Below are 25,229 nucleotides of genomic sequence, written 5' to 3'. Positions count from 1 at the left end.
ATATATACACTTATATTTTTTACTAATTTGGTTGGAAGGTTTTGTGTACAAAATGTAACGTTAAATAGAGGCAAATGTGAGAATCACATTGAGGAATCAGAGCCTCTGATCTGTGAGCGATATATTTGCACAGCTTGAGGCGTTTGGAAATCCTTACTACTGGGTTGTTTGTGGACCTGTGTAGCATAACACTTGTAATCTCATACTAATGTGGGGTGGGCCTGTGACCCCATCAGAATAATGTCTTATTTGTACCTTTGTTGGCAATCTCAGCAAAGGCTGTGCATTTCAATAGGTTTGGATTTGTGGCTGCTTTCTGAAGCTAACCAGATCTGTGTCTTTCCAAGGTCTGTGCAATTCAGGGTTGCAGTCTCCTCTATTATTACTGCATACACCTGCTTTTTAAAACACAAATAGTTCATCTTCTGAACTAAACACATATAAATCTTTTCACCAAGCATTAATGGAAGTACCTATGAGCACGGTCTGTTTCTAAATCTTTACTGATACAAGAAAAAAAATATACCATGTTTGATACAAGTCTTCCCTTTGCTAACTTGAAATAGGAGAGAAGAGAGAGGAAATTCCATGATGCATCTCTTGAGGATTTGGCTGATTGTGTTGACAATTGGTCTGTCACACCGATCTGGTGTTCACACTGGGTTGGAGTTGTCCCTTTAATGGCTCTGTTTCGATGGCCATGTTGCTGTGTGGGATCATAGCCTATTTTAGAACACAGATTTCCTTTTAGAGATGTGAAACATCTTTGGGCTCTTAGTCCTAAGTAAAGACTGTTGTAAGGAAAAACGGATGCAAATGTAGTTGGTCCTGCAAAAATGTATTTGTGTTTCGAGATGAAGCGGCATTGTGTGGTGTTCAAAACTCTTACAATCACTTTCTGTGAATATTTGTGCAATTGGGACTTACTAGCAAAATGGAAGTGGAAAGTAATTTTTAAGCATGAATATCAAATCATGGAGTACATCTTCAGCTAAAAGAAAACAGCCGGTGCTGTAAAGACATCATAATAATGTCTGGCATATGGCCAGAAGCCTTGGGTCCCACCGAAGGTTTTATTAATCCGTTGGAGCTATTGGCAGGTGGTGCAGTTCAAGATATCCCTTAAGATTTGAAGCTCTGTGCATGAGTAACAAAGAGGAGCTTGGCTGCTGCAGTTAGCAGCAGATGCGACCTGTTGTGGGATGCCCTGTGTCATTGGAAATGCAAAGGTGCTCTGAAGTTATCTTGGACTGTTCGCTCCCCGGCATACTAAATGCTGCTCTAAAGTATTTCAGCATCTGAGCTATAAAGTAATTCAAATTCAGAAGGGAAGATAATAAAATAATGGATGACAGAAAAAAACTTCTGTATAGCATAGACTGTTCCAAAGACCATGAAAGACTTTATCAAATACCTTTTACAGTAGAATTCATTTGTGTTACCACAGGGAACAATTGTGATCCTCACATCTAGACAATAATAAAATCTGAAAATGCTTCTCCTCCTCCTCAGATCCAGTTTTCTGATGCCGAAGCTTTATACCTTGGCCCAAATTGATCATCATTACTCTTTAGTTTATTCTACTGCCCATCTCCCTGATCATTCCTCCTCCTGTTTATTGCTTCTGCCTCCACCAATTCCTGATCAGCCATTTGAAGTCCAGATACCAGGGGAAAGTCCTATATACATGTAGATCATCTGCTGGAGGACTAAGGAAAATTTTGTCCAACCATCATTGCCCATCGATGCTGGGCAACTAAGACATGCTCCAGTCTGGCATCCCTGCTTTGCCTTTCCACCTAGTGCTGGATGTAAAATTTTGGCATGAAAGTCTCAAAAGATTTGAGTAATCTCAGGCTCCTGATCTGCGTGAGTTTGTGTTTATAATGTAGCGTCAGGGCAGCCAGCAACAAGCTCGAATGTCTGACCTCTCTGAGTCTCAGCAATAAACTGTTACTTAATCATTGAGAAAGAAAAGCTTGTGGGGAAAAACACAAGCCTAGAATTCAAGTTACAAACACAATGCAGATCTGTTGATTCCAGCTCTGCAAGTGCTTAACATGATACTGCCCTGTATAGCCTATACATCTATTTGCTGAAGCTAGCTACTGCCCAAGAGTTAATTAATCGGGATAGCCAAACATTTTAATCTTACCAGTTTAGTCTCATTTCTGTCTTATAGCAAACTTGCTTCATGTAAGGCAAAACAGAATTTTCAATCGCAGCAGAGATGTTCACCTGCAACAGCGAAACAGACTATAGACAAGCTCAAAACTATAGTCCAGCTCTATAATTTGCTTTGAATTTACATAAGTAATAATTTTACTTTGGAATAAGTTAAAGGAAGAAGTGTTGCCCCAGTCTTGCAGTCTGAAATATGTCTCTGTTCTGATTAACTCCAGATATTTCCAACATTGTTGTTAAAACTTACCACTTTAGGTACCAAAAGTGTCTTACAAAGTTCTACTTGATTTGAAAACAGATTTAAGACTTTGAGGGTGATAGTGCTAGATGAATTTGTAGCATTTTGGTCATTTTCCACATTCAGCCATGGAAAACTCAGCAGCCTGAAATGAAGGATAATACTGAGTGCAGCTAAGTTGAATTCAGTTTCTCCTCAGCCCTTCCCCAGAGCATGCCATTTAGCAGCAGAGCTACGGAGATTCAGTTCCTACTATTTGCAAATGGAGAGAGCTCAGAGTTTTAGAAAGAGCAGAGAGACAGAAATAAAAAATACATAGTTTTTAAGACATAACAGAAAAGATCTAAATGTATGGAGGTTTGGAACATGACTGAGGAATAGGCTTCCATCTACCCACGACCTACTATTCCATGACTGCACATCAGCTCAGAACAGCAAAGTTGTACTAGCTGCCTTCTGCTCCAGCACATGTCTACGTCCCCTGTCTTTACTATTTCTCAAGTGATATCCTACTACCTGCAAAATTTGAAATCCAACAAAACAACAATCTTCTGAGAGGTAATTGTCTTGATGCCAGTCTCTGTGCAAGTTTATTGAACGAAATGTAAACACGTACATTAACTTTGGGGAATTATTTTCTGCAGCTAAATTGGTGTGCTTCCAGCAAACACTGAAAATTTGAAGCTGGAGAGTGAAGGATATAAGCCTGTTTGTTAATGCGGTTTCACAGTGAAGGTGTTAGAATTAGCAGAGAAAGAAAGGGAGAGAGAAAATTGTGGAAAAGCTTCATCTATCTCCTTATTGCCTCCTGAGATAGATTGTTCAGAGCTAAAGGAACACTAGACATGAACCAAATCTCCTGCTGTCCTATATAGCTTTTACAATCTCCTTTTTAATAACCCAAACTGCAGGGTAGTCTGACTATTAGACAAGCCGTTCCTTTGAATTCTCTCTACAATGTGTATAGACATGATAAAAAAACAATTCTCATTAAAGCTGCCAATGCTATTCAAAAGCAGGTGGTTTAAAATGTTTCCTATGCAAAGCAAAACACATTTCTTGTGTTTTACACACTGCTTAATAGGGAGCGTAAAATTACACTGCTATGTTGTGTATCACACTGCATTTTAAATAATAGAATATTGTAAATCGTGTTAGAAATATGTTTAACATGAATATGGAAGATATAATGATATGCACCGAGCAATTTTCAGAAGTGCTGGAACACTGCCTTGTGTGACAACCTCTGAGCTAACATAGTTGAAAATAGAATCTGGAATTTGAGATTATGCAGTCCCTGATCCTAACTGATTATTTTTCTAGGGTACTGTTCAGTCGGCACGCGGGTGGGTATATGGATTTCCACTGTCCTATGGGAATGTTTATTGTTTATATTGTAAATTAAGGATGGTAGGAATTGAGTGCATTGATTGTGTGTTTTCATTTGTGAGTAGTTTAAAAACAATACAGGATTGGCCCAAAGTAAAAATTTAGATGTACAGCCCCATCACTCAAGTGCCTGTTGATATCCTTTTACTTTTTTTTTTTTTTTTTTTTTTTTTTTTTTTTAATGCTGAAGTCCAGGCATACTTATGTGCAAATTCAGAGTTTGCCATTCACTTCAGTGGGAGCAGACTGTGGACCTTTATTGCTGTTGTGAATCTTTCACTCTGCCAAAAATTCAGGTGTTTTTCATTAGCTGTCAGCAAACTGTGGGGAAACAAATACCATAGAAAGTATGGTAATTTATGTTATTCGTATAAAAATATGGCGGTTGCCTTAATGTTTGAATCAGAAGTTGGAATTTAAATAAGCAAACAAATGTTTGAATGTATTCTAATCTGCTTTTGATTAAATAAAATGCTTAGAGTCTTCAGTATGCCTGTCTATCTTAATTTCACTCTTTTGCTTTGAGAAATAATTCCATCCTTTTTGATAACAAAACTTGTGCAAACAAGGTGAAAATTGATTATAAAATGATTCACTTAAATAAAATATTAACGCAAACACTTATTTAATGGGGCCTGGCAGTAAAGTGCTTGTTCCTGAAAAGGTGAAGTTTAAAAATGCATTTTCTGTCAGACCTGTTTCTTCTGAAAAATCTCTAAATTCAGCAGGTGACATTGTAGATAATCCAGTAATCAGTGCTTCACCCGCCATCTCATGGTACCATAAACTAGTGCAATTTTACTTACATGACTCTAGCAACTATTAATGTATGCACATAACTTGTGAAACACCTAGTTATCACTCTGCCCATATTACCTCTTTCATACTAATGATTTATTTTCATTTTCTCCAGGATATAGACCTGCGGCTAACTGGATTTGATTTATAAGAGGGGATTCTACAGTAAATGGCCGCTCTCTTCATATTGCTGCTATGGAAAACAGAATTGTCAATAGGATGTAGTCTGATAAATAGTGCTGAGTGAAGATGCAGCTTCAATAAGTGTGAAATCAATGGAAGATACTTACCGCATGAAAAGCCTTTTGAGATTTTTCTGACAGGCTCCTATTTAGGAAACTTGATCTGTTTCCTTTGGTTGCCCTCTTTTTACACCAGTGGATACAAATAAGATTGCTTCATTGTAGTCACACAACTAATGTGGGACCATGGCCTTTCCAAGATCCATGTGGCTGAACTGTGTATGGAGAGCGATGATAGTCCGCCTGTTACACATGGGATTGAATGCCACTTTTGCTTTCTCTATACTTGGATTTTTGCTTCACGCTGCAGCTGTGTCCTCCCAAAAATTGGATGATACCAACCCAGTGGTGACCACCAACTTTGGCAAGATAAGAGGGATTAAGAAGGAACTAAATAATGAAATTTTGGGGCCTGTTATTCAGTTTCTTGGGGTTCCGTATGCTGCCCCTCCAACAGGGGAGCGCCGCTTCCAACCTCCTGAGCCTCCGTCTCCCTGGGCAGATATCAAAAATACCACTCAGTTTGCTCCAGTGTGTCCCCAGAACATTATAGAAGGCAGGTTGCCTGAAGTCATGCTTCCCGTGTGGTTTACTAATAACTTGGATGTAGTTTCCACCTATGTACAAGATCAGAATGAAGACTGCCTCTATTTAAATATCTATGTCCCAACCGAGGATGGTGAGTTAATAGCAGACGAAACAGGGAGATCTTTTTATTTTCCTGTTCTACGTTCTAACAATATTAATTCATGTGTACTGTTAGCATGCATGGCTTTCTTTGTTTGCATGCCAGCATATTACATGTATGCATGCTGCTTTTCTTTGTATGCATCTGTCCTTTTAATTTATTATTATTTTTTAAATTTTTCTGTCTACACTCGTGTTTTTTTTTCTCCCACAGCACGTGTATTTTTAGGTCAAAGTTGGTACCTAATTCTCATTGCCACCCACTGACTTCTGGGAAGATGCATCAACATCTTATCCATTGCATGTGCAGGCACAAGAGGTTGAGATTCTTCCGCACCTAATAAAGCAGGTCATATTTAAGTTAGATAGTGGTGTTGCATGCTCCTACTGTCTGTGACGGAGCTCCATGTTATTTTCTAGTCTTCTATTCATTTTTCAGTCAAAAGAATATCCAAGGAATGTGCCAGAAAACCCGGCAAGAAAATTTGTAGAAAAGGAGGTATGTATAAAGTGGACAAAAAAAAATGGGGGAAAAATCGAAACCTTGCAAAGGAAGAACATATAATACAGCTGAAAGAGGCTGATTTGCTGATGCTATGAAGTGAACAGTTAGGGACTATCTTGTCCTAACAAAGCCAGAAAAGTATTTAAAGAGAGGACCGTGTAAAGCAGATGAGAAGATAACATTTGTAAAGTCTGAACTCAGTTGCACTGATCATCTCTTTCACTGTCTTGAGCTGGCCCTATTGGCAGCTTCTCTGTCTTGGCCTCATGGTTTAGAGGAGTGTCTGTCCCTCATACGTTGACACCTGATGTTGTATATGCATGCACAGGAGGTGGCTTTCATGCCTGGGGGCCACTGAAGTTGCTGGCCCAACTCCACAGCTCTATAACCCAGTGGTGTTGCAAAATGGCTATTAGGTATTGTAGCAAAGCAGAGCTGAAAATCCGCATTGACTTCCTACCTGATGCACAGTGTTTTCTTGGACCAGCGTTAACTTTCCTGGGACGTTTTTGTGAAAAACTTCTTTTTGTTTACACATTTCGAAAAGTGAGTGCTGATTTCCTGTATTTTGTGATTACGGCTCTCTTTGTAAAAGTGAAAGTCTTAATAGGGATGTAGAGAAATGTTGAAATATTGTGACATGATACTTCGGAAACTAGGCCGCTCTGGAAGCTTTGGAAACTTGGCTTCTATCATTTTAGTACTAGCATGGGAGGATTTGCAGATTTCTTTGTGGATATTTGCAAATTCCCAAAGCAATTGATACATGACATAGAAGGTATATTTTGGTATTGATTTGCAGCAGGTATTTGGTAACTACTTTAAAGTACTAATTTTGTACTACTGTTCACATTTGTTTTGTAACAAGTTATTTTTCCTTATTATTATCTCTAAAATAATGTGCTGTGTAATAGTTGGACTTCATTTGAATTTAGAGCACTTAGGGTAAACAGAACAGTGGAAATACACAATTATCTATTATCTGTAATCCATATTTTTAATATAAGTTGCTGTTTGTTGCTGCCACTCCAGAAAAATGCATTTTAGGAAAGTGTCATAGCGGGAAATTGTTCCAACTCTATTAATTCAGATTAGTTTTTAAAGCCATATCTAGGCATCTAAATGAAGGTGGCCTTATTTTCCAAGGCTTTTGCTCTTGCAGTTCCTACTGACTGTTAATTGCAGCTAGTTGTTAATTATTAATTGTTAATTGGAGTCGCTCAGTGTATGCTTTTTTAGATGTCTAAATCCACTTTCAGTAACTTAAGGCAATTCAATTTGTTTTTAAATCGTTGGGCTTTGAGTCAACTTCTGATGTTTCTATTGGGGATTTTTTCCTCAGTATTGTAAAATACAGTTGTTTAAGCTGGATTCCCAAAGTTGGAAACAAAGATAATCAGGGTACAGTGAGCAACGTCACTTCTTCACACATCATTCAAGTTAGAATAACTGCTGTCATTTATATGCATTCAATTAATGTGCAATGCTGCAGCAGTTATTACGCAGTTCATCAAGCGTGTGTAATTAGCTGAGCAACTTTCACTTCCTATCACCCAGACGCTGATTCACAAAGTCATAAATAAAGATGCAGATCTCCATCATTGTTCTCAGAAAGCATATTTTCCTATGAGAGGATATTTAAAAAAATCAGGAAAAAAAAAAAAATAAAGGGAAGGAGAGCCCAGTAGATGAGAAAGTCATGTTTATTGTCCTGTGAGCCTGAAGGAGAATAAAGAGAGAGTTATTTGAAATTCAGTAGGTACCCTGCCAGTTTAATTCATTGCACATAACAGCACAATAAAGAGCAGCAGAAGCCTACCTTTTCTCGTTGACAAGTGCAGAGAACTCCTGAATACCTTTAGCATGGGCAGTTGGCAGAGCCATAGTCATCCTTGTTCTCGGAGTAGCTCACCCTCTGCTCACCCATACGCAGCCTCAGGTTACCTTTGGCCTGGATTGCCTTCAAACCTAGTAGTAAAATGAATCATGTTGTAGAACAAAGTTGCAACAGAGTAAGGGCATCGTACTAGCAACAAACACTAGCTTGGAAATGGCCCACAATGGTTTTGTGTGAGAAGGAAGGAATTTATTTTGGAGTCATTTCATTACACATAGGGAAGAAGGTTACTGAAAAGAGAAACAGGAAAGTGAGAGGCAGATTTTGATACCATCTGCTTAATTAATACAGGATATATAAATTAGAAGTGACCACACCAACAGTACACTATCTTATATACTGTTCAGAGCTTTCTGATTATGTGAAATAGATTTTATTAGATAAACAAATTAGTAGCTATATTCAATTGTCAGCTGAGGGACATGAGGAAATTAAAAATTTTGAAGAACAGGAAGTAATCTGATGAAGATGGATGTAGAAATGAAAGCAATTTTATCTGCAAGTCATGTTGTAATGGGAATTATAACCATTACCATGTGTTGGTGGGATTTTGATATGCACGCTGCAGAAACTACAAAATGATAGGATGGGAGCTGGGTGAAGAGGAAGGAGGCAATATAGCACGATTTCTGCTCAGTGTCATTGCTTATTTTTCAGTATATTACATTTTCAGTTTACTGATTCAATAAGTAAGGAAAGATCATCTGTTTTCATATCTTTTGCTTATCATGTAGAATCATGTATGTGAAGGTCAGCGGTTGCTAATTCTGTTATGGGTATGCATACAAGCAGAATACCTCTATTTGCTAGGGCTGGCTTTAGAAAATCTTTACAAATGCATCTAATTAATTTTGTGTTATTTTCTTAGAGGCTAGATTCCCAGTTGTAAGTTCTAATGGAATTGAGATTATATCCTAGATAACAGTATTTTACTGCCTGATATTAATTACATTGTTGATCATGTGGTACTTCCCAAATCTCTTTGATGATGCAAACTTTTGCATCATTTCTAGGAAACAGATGAATAGCTTTACGCTCTGTTTAGTGTTTCTAATCTCTATTTTACTTTTATAGTCAAAGCATGAATATTTTACTTGTGATCTAGAATGACAGGGTAACTTATTATCTCTTAGAAGGATTGTACATTCTGCTTTAGCTGCAAGCTTCTGTTTTTTCAATGACATATATCCCGTATATCCATCTGTTTGCATTGCAAGAGTTTGGACTGTGAATTTCCTACTTTAAACTCTAACAACAATTATAAAAAGGAATTTTGAAAATTGTCACTGGTATGACCACTAAAAGGAACCCCAGATATGTATTCTGCACTTGGGATGATGGTGTGCCTTTTGCTAGGAACCTGTACAAAAGCATTCGTATTGCCTGAAGATTTCTGAATATGAAGATGTGAAAGAGTGGTTTTCATAGAAAATATGATATATGCTGGATATCATGGAATTAGTCTGGGAGATGTTAGTATTTGTTGGAGAATTGGGAGTGGAATAAGGAAAGAAATCACTTGATCCTTACTTTTATGTTTAGGAATTACCAGTGGCTAGGAGACTGCCCAACATCAGTGACTTCTTCGCATGTGGATTCTGTTTCTTATTCTAGTCAGTGCAGTGAATAAATTTTAAATGCAAAGAATCATGATCTGAACTATCTCATTTGAGAGTGTAGTATGAGACAGCTCTATTAATATTTATGCCTCCTAATGGGCTACTTGATTTTCAGAGAGCAAAGCTCCTACCACCATACTTTCTGGGTTATGGCTGTGATTACTATGGATGCATAGGAACGTATATACATACATACAAATACACTTTCAGAAATGAAACAAAAATCACAGCGCTATCATCTCATCCTGCACTGAACATTCATTGTTTTCCATAGAGAATATCTTACATCAATTGTGATTCATAAATGGCACAGATAACTTCAAGGCTTTTAAGCTTAGCAACATGAAACATTTTTCATAAATCTAGGAAGATATGAAAAGAGTCCAATTTAGCCTGTTACCCTTTGCTTCTGTCGGATGTTTGTTCCAGGTCTGTATTTAACTACCTCAGAGCTGTTTGACTTACAATCCAGTTTTGGAAGAAGAAGTTAATGCAACCTGTACAGTTGCTACAGACATTATTAAATAAACTTCTTTCCGTACTCCTTTTTCAGCTCTGAAATCAGTGGGTAAAGTACAAGCTTAGACCTGGTGAAATGTGCATTTATACTGGAAAAATTTAGTGATTGATTATCAGATTTTTTTTTTTTTTTCTAAATATCTCATGTAGAAAATGATATAAAATGATGGAATTGTAGATTCCATACTGTTGAAAAATGATTGAGATATTTTTTCTCCACGGTCATATAAATGAAAAGAAGGAAATCTAAGGTATGTGCTTCCATCACTGCAGGCTCAGCTTTGTCAAATTACATTGCACTGCCAGTGGGCTAAGAACATACATTTGCAGACCATTTCCAGGGCTTGTGGTAACTTGAAAGTGAGTGTCAAAGCCCATAGAGATACTTCAGTGTTTATTTGGTGTATAGCAACCAAAGGATGTATATTTTGCATTAGGCAGCTTCAAAAATTCATAATGAATGATTTGCCTGTAATATATTTGTGTCATAGTTGCCTGTACACATTTGAAGTCTTGCCCCCATTCATCCTTGCTGGCTCCTCCAACTCATTCTGCCCTCGTGAGGCCGGTACCCATCCCTGCAGGCACAGATGCAGTCTGTAATTCCAAACGCTGGTGCTATCTGCTAAAACACCAAGATTGCTCCATTTTTTCTGTTCCTTTTTGAAGCACTGTGTTCCTGTTTTTCATTCCTCAGATACCACAGCAGTATTTCCTATTATACTAGTAATACATTGAAGAAGATAATGAAGCAAACATTGTCTTGTACAGACCTTTTCATCCTTTCACAATCTAAAGCTGTTAGTGTCAGTTAGCAGCATTTTTCAAAGATGTGCAGTAGGTTTATGTCATATTTGAAATAACATAAAATGCTTAAACTCCGATGTACTTTCCACAGTCCTCTTTCTGGGTGAGCCAATGCTTGACAATAGAAGATTTTGCAGACTGCATTTTAAGACTCCAGTCATCTTAAATGTCATCAACACTGGTCAAAGTCCTCCTGAAATGTCTAGTTGTTCAGGCTCTGAGCTCTTGCTGACCACAAAGTCATCGTGCTGTCATTGCTTTGCTCATACACCTTGACAGTGCTTATAGCTCTAACAGGTCTTAAATTCTGATCTAATTCCGTTCCTTGTCCATTATTTTACTGCTTGCTTTTCATTTTCTACATCCTCCCACACAAAGGCTCTAAAATAGTGATGTTTCCCTGCTAATACTAAGTCAGATAAAACTGCTTTGTGCTTCTTCCCATTGCCTTCCTTGGGTTGGACCAGTTTTACCCAGGAAATAACTCTGATGTGATTATCTTTTCAATCTGCTATTTTCTAATTTAGCATATAAAGCCAGATTGGACAAAGTTTTAGAAGAAATAGCTACAGGAGTATGTTTGTGCATTTTCAGAGGGAACTTCTGAGTTACTCACATGACTTTTGGATAGCTGCAATTTTCTGCTTGCTTTTTTGTCATTGTTCTTTTTTTTTTTTTTTTTTTTTCCCTGTACTGTATTGTTATTCCTTTTTCTGCTTTGTGTTCATGCCCTTCATTTTTTTCCTTATAATACACATGGATACAAACATTTTTAATATTCCTTGCATATTTTTTGAAGCTTGAAACATGATGTCAAGCCATTCTTAAAGATCATCTCAATTATAATGTTAATAATCCTCTTATAACCTGAATATTGCTCCAGTATAATTCCATTTTTTTTAACCAAATTCTTTTCACTTGTGATTCTTTAACCCTCTTCCTTTTTACTTACTTTATGTTGTCAAATATACATGTCTCCTCTACTTTGATACGTATGGTATTATTAATTATATTCTACATTCAGAACCCCACTGCTTTAATGAGCTTAACATAAATGAGATTTGTTTGGGGGGTATCAATCCGTTTCCTTCTGTTTTAATATTAATATCTCATATATTACTTTCTCATGCTTCTAATAACGAAGATTTATCCTAAAAACAGCAGCCCCAAACAATATAAGCCTAAGAGAAGTAGGACAAAGCTGACATTAAGCTATGTTTGTACCTATCTTCTAATACCTCATATGTTTCTGGCCATAATCAGCCACCCCGAGGCTGCTATAAGTTAGTGCAGAGATTGCCAGAGGTACAGAAACTGTACAGTGCAGGTGCTGGAGCTGTTTTCCCTTCCAGAGTTTTGCTGTGGTGTCAAACTTCAGCAGCAACAGTAAATCACGTAGCTAATTCCTCTGCCGTGGGAATTCTTCTAATATTCCTTCATGCTATCAGAGCAGTAATCAGAATCTGCCCTGCTGGAATTTTTCTATGGGCTTTTTACTGAAGATGAATTTTGTCTTTTCTATTCATACTGCTAGTGCAGTAAATGCACAGTAAGTTTAGTCTTAGGTATGTGTTTGAGGAGAAGGAAAATTACCCTGCTGAAGAATTTCTGGGTCTTCAGCTGTCAAAGCTCTGGAAGTCTTTTTCTGAAATTGCCTCGTAAAGGTCTGTCCACCAAGGAAGGCAGAAGGAGAAAAAAAGCTCCTGCAGGTTTTCTCTGTTAGCCAGCAGATTTGACCCAGAAGATGCATTTTGGGAGAAGATCATAGACGGTATGACTGGTAAGCTTTAGCAGCAGCTGCGCTGGAGTGCTGTGCCCTGAAGGAGGGCTGGCAGTCCCTCAGCAGCTGTCAGGGACTGCACATGGGCCTTTTCCTGAGTATTTTGTGGTGGTCCAGGATCTGTGCCTTTATGGCAGCCGAGGAATCAGAGCACAGTTTGAATGCTGTTGTGGGTGCTATTCATATTTTCTTTCTTTTGACAGTAATTTACAATTCAATGTCTTGTGAGATGCTCGGTTATCTCATAGGATAATTAGGTTTGGGCTATATTTATGGCAGTGTTTTGGGTTCAGGCCCTGCGGCGGCAAAGTGCTGTGGTCTCTCTGTATGATTTAATATTTGTTTAAATAATTTTTTTATCCTTATACTATTTTATAATGCGTGGAAAAATCATATTATCATACATAAAGAGAGAATTTAGTAAGTCAAAATCTATAGGAGAGACAGCCGTTTATTATTTGTATTTGTTTTCTGGCAAGCTTCCATTTGTTAAATTTCACCCTTTTTGTAAAGGCCTTCTTTAATTATTAGCTGAAAATCAGGTATTTATGTAATTATCATAATTATATCTACACATCTAGTGTACTTGCAATTATTTCATTAAAAATTGTAATTATTATACAATTATAGGGGATAATGACGTCCTTGTAACATGTTGCAGAAGCCCTAATTAAATGGTGGCATAAATGAATTGGAAGTGATTTTGAAGTTTTGAATATTGTTTTATCAGAAATATCAGAAGTGATTCATCCACATTATGATCTGGCAGTAAAACCCCTCCAAAGTTATTTTGAGAAAAGATTTCACAGAGCTCATGGAAAAGGATTTGTCTCTGTTGCCTTTCTGTCATTACTTTCTGTTCTCTATATTCCTACACCTAAAAATTGTCTGCAGATATTTAATGGAGAGGGGCATTGTGTAAGATGAAGATTGCACAGCTTGCTGAATCTTTCTAGAAGGCTCAGCCCAGAGCAAAATAGGATCTATGTGAAAGCACAGCCTGTACTTAGACAGAGGGAAAAACCTATCCAACAGTTGGTTCAAGATGATGAGAAAAAGAAAAATATAAGGAGGCTTTCCTTACATGCTGAGTTTTGACGATCTGCCTGGATATGGGGATGTCTAAATGCTGCAGTTCCAGGTACCGGGGGAAGAGAGAAGGAAATTGTTGTGGTAGCCCGGGTCTGTGATGCTCCAAGCACAGGAGGTGCATCAAGTGGTGTGGGTGCAGAGGAGCCCTACAGAACATCTCCTCTTCTTTCCCTCGGTGTGTGTAGGAATGATGGGCAGGGATAGCATATGCCAGAATGGCTTCCAAATGGCTACCAAAACCTCAAGATCACAGATTTCTCATCCTCTGTCATGTCAACTTTCTGTAGTGTAGAGATGATCTCTCTTCTCTCACTTCAGTTAATTTTAAAAGTAATTGAAAATGGCAGGAAGGCATATGCAATTTTTAGGCTTATTTCATCATTCACTGATTTGAAATAAGTGACTGGTGTACAACAGAGCACCCATGGCGTGACTGGCAACCAGGCAACCACCCTTACCACCACATCCACCCTGGTTTTGCTGCTAATGCCAGCACCCCGCTGGCAGGCCGTGGCTCGGGGCAGACCGCAGCCACGCACAGCCCATCTGGGGGAGCACTGGTCCCTCGTACACCGGCTGCTTACCTCCCACCTGCCAGCTGGAGCTCCTCCTCCAGCCTTTGCTCCCAGTTTTGCTAGGGGTATGACTCATGCACATTCCTCCCAATTACTTGAGATGCATCCAGGCAGGTTAGACAAACCTCCCGTTTAATTCGCTTGGTTCACATCAGTTCAGTTCTACCCAAGCTTGGTCAATGGGGGCTTACAGGATCTACTCTACTTCAGGAGGTCCCACAAAAGGATGGGAGCAAACCCCCAAGGGGGGGGAGATCCTGGAGCTGCCAAGAGATCATCTCTCCATGGCCAGGAGAAGGCCTCCCTCGTTACACCATCTTGTGTCAAGGTTCCCTGCTGAGGCAGCCCCCACGAGCACTGATCTGCTCAGATGGTCGCGGTATTTCTCTGAGGACATGCTGCCCTTTAACCAGAAGCTGAGCACCACCTTAGTTGTCAAGCTCCATTCCAGTGCTGTGGCAGATTTTTTTATCTTCTGTCAACATTTTTTGCTTTTATTCTTTAATATATTAGTATTAATGTAGTGAACGGGGAAACAGAACATACCAATCACCAGTGGGATCTCTCTGAAACAATGAGAATTTAGTCCTGAGAGTCCTCATTCCCAAAGCAATTGTGTCAAGGAGATGGACCCAGTGGTAACAGAATATGAACCAGGCATTTATCTATATGGTCTGTGTACATACACAGCCACAAGCAGATTTGAAAGCTCAAAGAAAAGCTGGTACAATTTGTCTCATTTCACTGCAAAATTCATGTTTGTATGTTTTCATATTTATTTGAAAGTGCCAAGGTATTGGAGATTTTTTAAAATCCAAACTTAGTTGCTGAAGGCCAGACCTAAGACACATGCATGAGCCAAACAGGTACTGCATCAGATTTTGCACATTTACTTCCTCTGAGACTGCTTCCAGTAATGATAGTGCCCTGTGATCTATATAGCACCTCGGATCCATGAAATATTGCTGTATAGCTGGTGTAGAGGCAGGTTTATTTCAGGAAATTTCACAAGAAATCATTAGGCTGTAAAGCTAGATTTTAAATTCTTGGTCCTTTCCCTGTTTCTCCATGCTAAACTCCGATGAAGTACCCCTCCATATGAATCAATTAACTGCTGCGCTCTGCGGAACAGGAAAGGGAATTAAGTTTATGTTCTGCATTTTTCAGTCATTAAGCGAGACATTCATTAATCACAAATAGGTTATTTTTGCTAGAAACAATAACTTTTGAAACAAAAAATAATTGCTATACTTAAGTGCTGAAGCACCTGCAGTCTCTTGATGTGAAGTTTCCGAAGATGAAGTCTCACATAAAAGAAGAAACAAAAGATGCATCAATTGCCTTTTCTTCAAAGTGCCGTGAAACTCTCGATTACCTGGCAATTCTTGCGGCGTTGCAGTTGCAAGACTTGAAGTATAGGAGGCATTACCTGGCCTAAAGCACATTTTGATACCAGATCGTATGAAACGTGTGCTCATGTTTTACAGAGAAAAGGATGAATGCTGACGAGGTCACCGTAAAAGTCCCCCCATCCTGAATCTGGGCCCGTTAGCAGAAATTCCTCGCCTCCCCTTCTGTGTGCATTACATTCCGTGTCGTTCACACGTGAAGCAGAACATTGCCCTTTGAACTGTGAAGCAGTCATGTGTTTTTGACAGGCTGATTTTGTTTCTTCTCCTGACATCTCTGAACGATGGCTACCGAGATGCGGTGAGGCAGGCGAGGGCCATTCCCTCGCGGAGGTGAGCGGGGAGACAGAAGCTGAGCTGAGAGGAGCAGGAAGGGGATCTGACAGCAAAGAAGGCTCCTGACACACACGTGGAAGCAGGTGCACGCTGCCTTGCACCGAGCAGAGAAATAGGATTAAAAGGCTCTTTCCCTCTAGGCAAAGTAAGACCAAGAAGCAGGCAGTGCAGAAATCCTTCTGCAGTTTTAAATAGCAGAACTGATTTTTTTTTTTTTTTTTTAGCCAGAGTTTGCTCACCTGTATTAGTTGCCATTTTCCTGCTAAGAGCTTTGATATACTAAACTACAAGCTCATTTGCCTGATTAGCCACACAAGCAGTAGTTGATCAGGAAAGGAAGAAGCAGGTGATTTACTAAAAATGCTCCACAGCCCTCCCAGGCCTGATGGCTGCATTGCCCCAGTGGTCTGACCACCACGACTCAGCCGAAGACTTGGGCATTTCTTATGGGGGATGTTACAAAATAAGTTCGACCTGAAGTAGAGCAAAAGCTAGCCCTTAATATCCCCTGATTAAAAATAGATAAACTCAGCAGTAAGTCAGATTCAGGCCTGTTGTTTGAATTATGAATATTCTTCTAAATGCTGTCACTTCCTTAAAGAAATACAGTGCTTTCTTTTGAATTTTAAGTGACTTTGGATTGAAATTCTGTGTGAGTGATTATCTGGCTCAGTGAATACTGTTGTTGTTATTAGCGGTTTGGGGGGGTTAACCTCTTCACTGCTGAAATCTCTGACAAGTGCTGTGTGCCGGTGTACTCAGGAGCTAGAAAGGTTAAGAAGCCATCGAAACATATTCAGGAAATGTCATAATTTTGGGGCTGATGAAGTGCAAGCCCAGAAGAAAACAAAAAAAAAAAATAATAATAATTGGACTTTATGCCTCCAACGATGACAGTTCGAAGAAGAGCAAGCCATAGAGAGTAGCTCATTTTTAGTTCTGCCCCTATTAGTTATGTCACAGTCCCACTTTACTTCTGTAACCCCAGAAATTTGCTGTTTAAATGGACTTTGGTTGTAGAGGGATGATTTGACACAGGGCAACATGTTCCTTTCAACTTATTTTGGCCCTTGTGAGCTTTTTCCCCTTCCCTCCATCCTACGTTAGCTAAGCAGCATCTGGCCCTCTCCTCTGGTGAACTTGCGTGACTCTATTTCAAGTATAGATTTAGTTATTAAATCTGGAGATTTAAGTATGGATCTGTTCCACTAATCAGATACTGTAGTGATTAGAGCCACAAAAGTACTTGGAGAGATCAATTAGATTAGATTATCAGATCATTATAAGCAAACTCTTAAAGACAAAGCAATAGAAAGTAATATTGTGTCGTTGTATTTCTTTAGAGAATATTTATCCTGTTATTGTTTGTTTGCCTCTCTGTTTTCTTTACTTCTGTTAGGACCACAGTGGCGCTGAGCATCACCTTCAGAACTGGGTTGGAGGACAGGATCGGTACCAATCTATGCAGTGAAACTGTGATTCTCTTCCTAGACTAAACCACACCTCACTGCATGTACTTTAGGAGAAATATACACATATACACATGCACATGGAAATCTAATTTTTAAAGCAATTGGGAGGTTTCTTGGGGAACTTATTTCAAATCCCTGGGGTTAGGCAGATGTCTTCTGTTCTGTCACCATCTTTTTATTATCTCTCATGTCATTCTGTATTTATTATTTTGTCTGTAATCTTATTTGGGCTACTTTTATTTCATTAACCAAGTGTTATGAACAAACACTAGCTAATTCAGATAAAGGTTGATTCTTTAGCTGTTTGTTTTCAGGGTTCCTGTGAAAAACATTTTCCAGTGTATAATTGCCAATCTTGTCAGTTCTAAGCCTCAAAGTTGTATTTTCTACAGCCTGCAGTGTCATTTTCTTAGCATGTATATATATATATTTATGAGCTCCTCTTTTTAATATATATTTTAATAAGTATTACAGCTAATGCTAGTATACTGTTTTCATGAAAGAATTGGCTGAATAGTGTACATCAAAGGCAACAATTAGTGTATTTTCATTTGACTTGTTCGGCCTATTAGGTTGTTAAATTTTGCATAGAAAATCATTAGCATGTTTAATTTGGGAAGGAAGCTGTTGGAAGAGGAGTTGTGGATGTAAATCAATTGGTGAGGAGGCTCCCATGCAGCAGTTAGAGCTCTGAAATATCAAGAAATATTTTCCCACGTATTTGCTGTATATGCAAAGGGGTGAAAAAAGCTGCAGGATGCTCACCGACTTAGGAGTTAACAAAGAAGCTTCTGCTGGCTTAGTCTAGTATTAAAATCTGGAACAAGATTTTATCCCCTTCTTTTCTCACTGAGGACTGCAGAGAAGCACAGGTTTGAGATTGCAGAATGCCAGATCTTCTTTAAGTAAAGGTGAAAGCCATCAGAATCACGCTCAAGATTCATGGTACTTAGGGAGAGCCCAGTATCGGGCCTTGCTCCTTGGTTAGAACCAGAATAATATGCTTTAATTGGTCCTTTTTTCTTTTTCTTTTCCTAAAACTAGTTCAAGAACTCTTGCATCACAAGTGATGTTACATCTGTTACGCATCTTGCTACTTCAGAATTAGCTGAAGTTGAAAAGTGACAGAAAAACACTGCAAAGTACATTTTTTTCTTCATCCTTAAAGGGAGCACGTGACCTAATATTCTGGCAATTTAGAAACAGTTATCTGGTATTAAATAAATTCAGAAAGGTTTAGATTTTGACCAGCTGAAGTCAAAGAGGAAAGGTCAGAATTCAACACTGAAATAGATCAAATATTAACTAAAGATTCCATCATACAGCGGCTAATCAGGGCTTTTGTGTGCCCTGCTGTGCCAATATCTATTCTGAAACTAGTCATTATGTCTCTGTTCTAAAAAAGAACTAATTTTGAAGACTTCACTGCACTAAAATCAAGTAATTTACTGCCCTTGACAATTATTTTTTGCTGTGTTTTTATGATGTTTCGCCTGATTAAGCATTCAGTGCCAGACATAGTGTCTTCTGGTTTTGTCCCTGCACTTTTCAGGTTCAAATTTCTTTGAGTGCAGTTACAATTCTTTGGTGCCAAAGTACTTGATTGCCTTCATAAACTAGGATATTTAGCTGCAAAACTGACATAAGTGTCGGGATTACATTATTGATTATTTTGAAGGCACGAAAATCCATAAAGGCCTTTCTGCTGTGCTCCAGTTGAAAGCACCTGTACCCATTTTCACTCCATAGGTAAATTCCTGGTCACATAAAAGTCAATCACAAGATTCAAGTTTAGCAAGGCCAAGACCAAATCTCCATTTCTAAAAGATGAACACTCATAAATTTAATGTAGGTACAGGGGATTTGAATGTTATGTAGAAGATTTTGAAAATTGTGCCTGGGATAGATAAATGTCTTTTCCCTTTCTGTGACTTTTTTCCTCCAGCCTTATTTTCTCTTTTTCTCTAAATAATTTTATACCTGTCTTGCATCATGGACTCTCCTATAATAACAAATCTCTTTTACCTTCTTCTTTATATTTTCTGTGCTTCCTGATCTCACAGTTATTATTCTGTCTGGCTTGTCTTTATTTTTTTTTAATTTATTTATTTTTTTTTTCAGTTTCAGTTTAGAAACATTTACTACCTCTTTAGGGCTAAAAAATCCTGAGCTATTCATTTGCCACTATCGCTTTTAAAATTTTCCTTTATACTGAAGATTGAGAAACTAGGACAAAACAGCAGACTTCTGCGAAGTCACACACGGAGAGGGAAAGAGACTACATGCCGTTGTGGAGCTGAAGTTAAAACATCCCATTCTTTTTATCCCTTCAGCGTCCCTTATTTTTTGGGCCAGGCTGTTTATGATGCTCCTGGGCTGCTTTTATGGTTCACGTTGCTGAGGCAATGCTTCTTGTCTTTAATTCCTGCACAACTTAATCCTGATCTTTCCTAAGTGTTTGTCAGTCAGTTACCCCCTACAGGGGCGAGACTCAAGTCTTATCTTAGCCCATGAAATATTTTCTGCCTCCCACTTGACTTGCAGCCTTACAGCTTCCAAATACAGCAAAAGAAAGGATTGCTGCAGCTTTTATTAATTATTTACGTGCTGTTATCAAACATTCCTAGAGTGCTGTAAATTTACAGGCTTTAGTCCAAACTTGGAGAAAACAAGTTCCCTGCTCTAGAGAATTTACAGTGAAGAAAAGACAACAGAGGTGAAGATATAAAGCTGGTGGATGTAGTAAAGTAGAACAGAATACAGCAGTTTTGATAAGAAGGGATTGCCATAATACATGGCATGAAGGAGAAGGAGAGCAGGAGCGCCTGGGTGCATGTGTAGAGTGCTGGAAGAGGAGAAGGAGGCAGCAGTAAAAGCCAGTAACAAATAACGTACAGGGATTACAAGGAAAGCAAAAGGATTGACCTGATTTGTGTGTTTACCACTCAGCATCTTAGTGGTGCTCTTTCACGTCCTGAATGTAATCATTTAACTCAATGGGTGGCAGAAGCAAGTGCACATCTCAAATGAGGACCTACGGGTCTCTCTCCCATTGTGGCTAGTTCGTGTGTGAGCCAGTGAGGGATGGTTCCCAAAATCCACACACAGCAAAGGAAAATCGCCCGTTTTGAGGATGTAATGACAGATTTAGCACTTAGCAGGGGCTTTCTCTCGTGCAGTGACAGCAGCCAGGGCAGGCCTGGCCTTTCCGAGGCAGTGTGACAGCACGTCGCTGCATCAGCTGCACGCTGGAGCTGCTTTTTGAACTTTGTCGCTATTCTCGTGTAGGACCATTATCATTTTCTGCTTTTCCTCTAAAGTGATTTTATTTTTAGATGCATGAAAGGATAAGCACAAAGAATAGAAGTGTGTATACACAACTCAGAGTAAGCAGAGGTGAATAGGTGAGACTTCGCATACAGAAATCCACAAAGGCTGACATTATTTCCCAGTGACTCTGTTATGGTGTACGGCATTGTGTGGTGGCGTGCCTCGCAGCGTTCGGTGTGACTGTACCACGGGCTACAACTGCTGCTACAGAGATCACTCGAAGTAAAGAAATATTAAGCTGTATAATGTATGATAGAATAATCAGCCACAGCACATAAAAATACATGTTAGAAAATACAAATCGTTGCCTCAAAGGGGAAAAAAAAAAAAGGCTTTTTTTTTCCTAGCCCTTTGCTCAGTGGAAAGGGCTGCTGTAGCCCACCTGTGCCTGCTCACAGGCATCACTTTCCTGATGATGCCCCGCAAAGAACTGCAGCTGCGTGCAGAATTTGTCCCATAGTTTGCTGAAACTGGAAGAATGTCTTCTAAGGACCAGATGACCCATGGACATTGCTTTGGCTCTTTAAAGCAGCAATGAGATGTCTGTAAATCAGCTTAAAATGTTGTTATAATGTAGGCATAATTACAGTCACTGTCTGGATTCTGAGCCAGCCAAATATTTGTATGTTCGGGTACTTTCACCCTGCATAGATGTAACAAAAAAAAAAAAAAAAAGACATTAATGTTGGCCTTCTGTACTTGGAGTTGCTTTAATTTGCTTATGTACTGTAAGTTTCTTTTCACTAACTGTAAGGTGGAATATTTTGAGATAGAAGAGTGAAGTCTGTAGACAAAATGATCAGCCAAAAGCTATACATGGGAATGAATGCACAATCAGCAACCTTGTACTTGCCTGTTATAACAAAATAGCATAAAGAACAGAGCGTCTGACTGCAGTGCAAGTTTCCCTGCCAGGGCAGCAGGGAGACTGCCACCCTTTGCAACTTGAGCAAGTGCTAATTGCTTTTATGAGATCACCAACTTCAGTTATATCTTTACTGTGTCACCTTTACAGCTTTGTATTGGTGTCTGTTTAGAAGGATGTTCAGGGAAGGCTGGAAGTACTAGGAAAAAATTCCACAAAAATTAGATTCAGATTTGAATCGTAGTGTGAAAGATGCTAAAGCTACAGGACAAACTGTATTGCACCTATCATGTTTTCGACTCAGAAAAATGGGAAAAATGCAATGTTTGGCGAACTGTGAACGCTGCCCACACCTCCCTTTGATCTTGTGGGTTTGCACCTGGCACTGCTGAAATGCCATTCCCCATAGGAAGTGCTCATTATTTGTTTGCTGCATTTGGTGTGAGACTTCACAGATCCAGCAATGCGCCGAAATGCTGACTGTCAGAGCAGATGTTAAGTGCTTAGCAGTTTCATGGGAAGCGCTGATATCCCTGATAACTGACTCTGGAAGTAGTGAGGGCATGAACAGCACATCTGGGTTTCACCTTGAGCATTGCAAAAAGTCAGGTTTGGATTCAACCTGTCTGGCTTCAGCCAATGCCTCCTTCAAAGAAGAGATAATTAAAATGACTTTTATGTCTTTCTTGGAGTCATCGTGCCATTTGTTCTGGCAGCAGATGCTGCAAAAGCATTGTACTTGTTCAAAGTTTTCTGTGTTATTTTAATGGCCCAGATTTTTTTTCAGGGGAATCTAGATTGTGTAGAGTACAATGACAAGTGCATTAATTCCAGGGTTTCCATGAATGGCTTTTCAATATCCATACTCATTTTATGCTCTGTGGTAGGCAGGAATGAACTGAGTTATTGTTTTGCTCTCACTTGGTGAATCAGAGTAATTCCTCCCAGTAATAAAACATAGACCTGAATTAGCAAAAATCTGATCCCTAATTGACCTTATCTTGCTGCCAGGCTGATGTAATCCAGATTCTGCTGTACTCTTGCCCTCATTTCTTGCGAATAGTGAAAGAACACTCACCCTCATTGATTAAAAACCTATATTTTCTTTAAAAAATGTTTTAAAAAAGAATATCTTTCAAGCGTTTTCCACTTTGCAAATATGTTTTATTGGTTTCCACAATTAAAATTACTAGCATTTTAAAAATTGAAAACTTTGCTGATAGGACTGCCTTCTTGGCTACGTCTGCGTTTTTGTGCACGTAGCAGTACATACAGTGTTAAAATTCTGCTCCAGGTGCAGTGTAGCAGCTAAGCAACTCTGGTACCCAACATATTTTTGGGAGGAAGCTGTAGATTCTCTCTCTCTCTCTCAAGCAGGGAGAAAGAAGCTGTGTTATTTATTTTTAACGAAATGGTATTCAGATTAAATAATTATAAGACAGGCTTGTAGTAACCTACTGATTACTTTGTGCTTGGGAGTTACCCTTGCGGTAGCTGAAATCATTGGTAAACTGGTGATATAGAAAATGCATGTTGTATATTAAAGAATCATTGCTAGATGAAATTAAGATGAATTTTTAGATTTTGTAAATCAAAGCAAGATAAAATCAAAGCTAAGGGTACATTTTATGGATTTTTAATCTTATTAGTATTTATTAAGCTGTAATTCTTTAGATTTCTGCATGTCAGATACTCTCTCATGAGATAACACAAGATTGCCTGAGATAAAAATTAAGCGGAACCCAACTGAAATCAGAGTGAACTGACTTCGTTTTTGTTCCTCAGATTGACAGAAACACAGGAAGTAGAAAAGGCAGAAAAACAACATCATTAGAATTGAAAGTCCTTGTTACTTTGTACGTTACAGAGCGTTTTAGCAATAAAGATGTGCAAAATTCTTCAAAAAGAAAGAAGTAAAAAACCCTATTTAATCCAGTATTTCTATAAAAATTTAATAGCAACTCAACACTGAGGATTACAATCAAGCCTTCAGAAGTGCTTCTGCCATGTTGCATCAGTCTTCCTGCCCACAGCCTCTGTGTTGCTCCAGACAAGCATTTATGGTACTTTTTATTTTTTTTAGGGAAAGTAAAAAAAATCCCAACCTGCATAGCAATTGAAATCAAGGGAAATAGCAATACAGAAGCATACTTTCAACACAGAATTTATCAAAGAGATACAAACGTGTTTTGCTTCAGCTGCCTATAATTCATACAGGAAGAATGCAGGCAGGCTGTGAAAATGCTCGGAGATGTTGCCTTTGGCCTTGTGCTCCTGTATCCCCGTGGTGTTGCTCAGCTTCATCCCAACTCTCAGCAGGGGAACCCCAGCCTGGACAAGTGGCCGGGGCCTGGCAAGGGGGCACAGGGCAGAAAAGGGGCCAGAGGAGCAGCAGAGTGATGCCAGCATGGGCAAGGAAGGCAGCATTTCCCCACAGCTGTGGTAGGTTTTACCACTGGTGAGGCAAACAGGTATCTTGTATCAACATGAATACGTTCTGTGTTTATTTATTGAGATGTGTATGTTAGTATGCAAGTATCTTTTAGTGATTTTATTGCAGTAATATGAGGAATGTTGGCTAAAGTGCCTAGTATAAAAATCAGAAAGTAATTTTACATATGATTTGGAAAAAAAAAAAAAAAAAAAGAAAAAGAAAAAAAGGCTGTGGTTTTCTTCATGTATGCAAAACCTGATGAACTTTACAACTATAATGAAGTTTAGAACTTTAATCTTCTTAAATTTACTTTTGCTTATCTTAGAGGAAAGGGAGTGCTTGACTTAGCTCATCCCAGAGCTTTTATTTTTAGGGGCCAGGAAATGATACCTCAGTTATCTACATTGGGGTTCTGCCTTTACATAGGAAAAATAGGACTTTAGGTGTCTAAAATCATTTTGGTTCTTAGTATTCATCCTTTCAGAAGTCAAAATCTGTCTGAGTGCCTTTGAGTTGATGAAGTTCCTTGTTTTCCCAGCTTCTGTAGAATCTTCTTGGCCCAATTTCTGTTGTGAAAAACAGGAGAAGCCTGTGTATTTGGAAACTGTTTTGAAAACCAAAGCAAACTTTTAAAATTTTGTACATAACAGAGCGGAAGAAAAGGCACACCTTATTTATTTTTTTTACCTTTGCAAGTCAACTTTGAACTGACAGCCTCTTTGTATTTCTCTTTAAAATGAGAGTGTTGGTCATAAATCACAGTCAGTGTTGCGGGAGAAGTTAAGCACTGCAAAAAAAGTTGTCATTTAAAGTGGAAAATCCAATGAAGCTTAAGGGTAGGTAGCAGCAAACTAATGTAAAGTTAAAGACTAGAGCAGAAGGCAGACTGCTCCTTTGAACAATAACCATAAATATTTACACTTCCAAAATAGTTAATAATTCATGGTACACGACAGTCGCAGAACAGTGTTGATGCTGTACATCTGTACTTTTTTTTCCTTTTTTCACAAAGCGACACCTTTAATCCCAGGGTGCTTTGTGAAGAAGCACT

The 25,229-nt window shown here is 38.7% G+C and overlaps 1 protein-coding gene across 5 annotated transcripts in view; it reads left to right on the top strand.

The window, feature by feature from the left end:
• NLGN1 (neuroligin 1) overlaps positions 1-25,229 on the top strand; it is a 373,716-nt gene that overhangs the window by 75,515 nt on the left and 272,972 nt on the right. For all 5 annotated transcript variants that reach the window (XM_032193337.1, XM_032193336.1, XM_032193335.1 and 2 more), the window contains exon 2: positions 4,725-5,530. In XM_032193337.1, the coding sequence (XP_032049228.1) occupies positions 5,038-5,530 (493 nt within the window). In that variant the 5' untranslated portion in view covers positions 4,725-5,037. The remainder of the gene's footprint in view (positions 1-4,724; positions 5,531-25,229) is intronic.

Source organism: Aythya fuligula, chromosome 9, assembly GCF_009819795.1.
Source record: "Aythya fuligula isolate bAytFul2 chromosome 9, bAytFul2.pri, whole genome shotgun sequence".
Classification (NCBI taxonomy): domain Eukaryota; kingdom Metazoa; phylum Chordata; class Aves; order Anseriformes; family Anatidae; genus Aythya; species Aythya fuligula.
The sequence above is the reverse complement of the archived record's forward strand: the minus strand, read 5'-3'. Positions and strand labels throughout refer to the sequence as shown.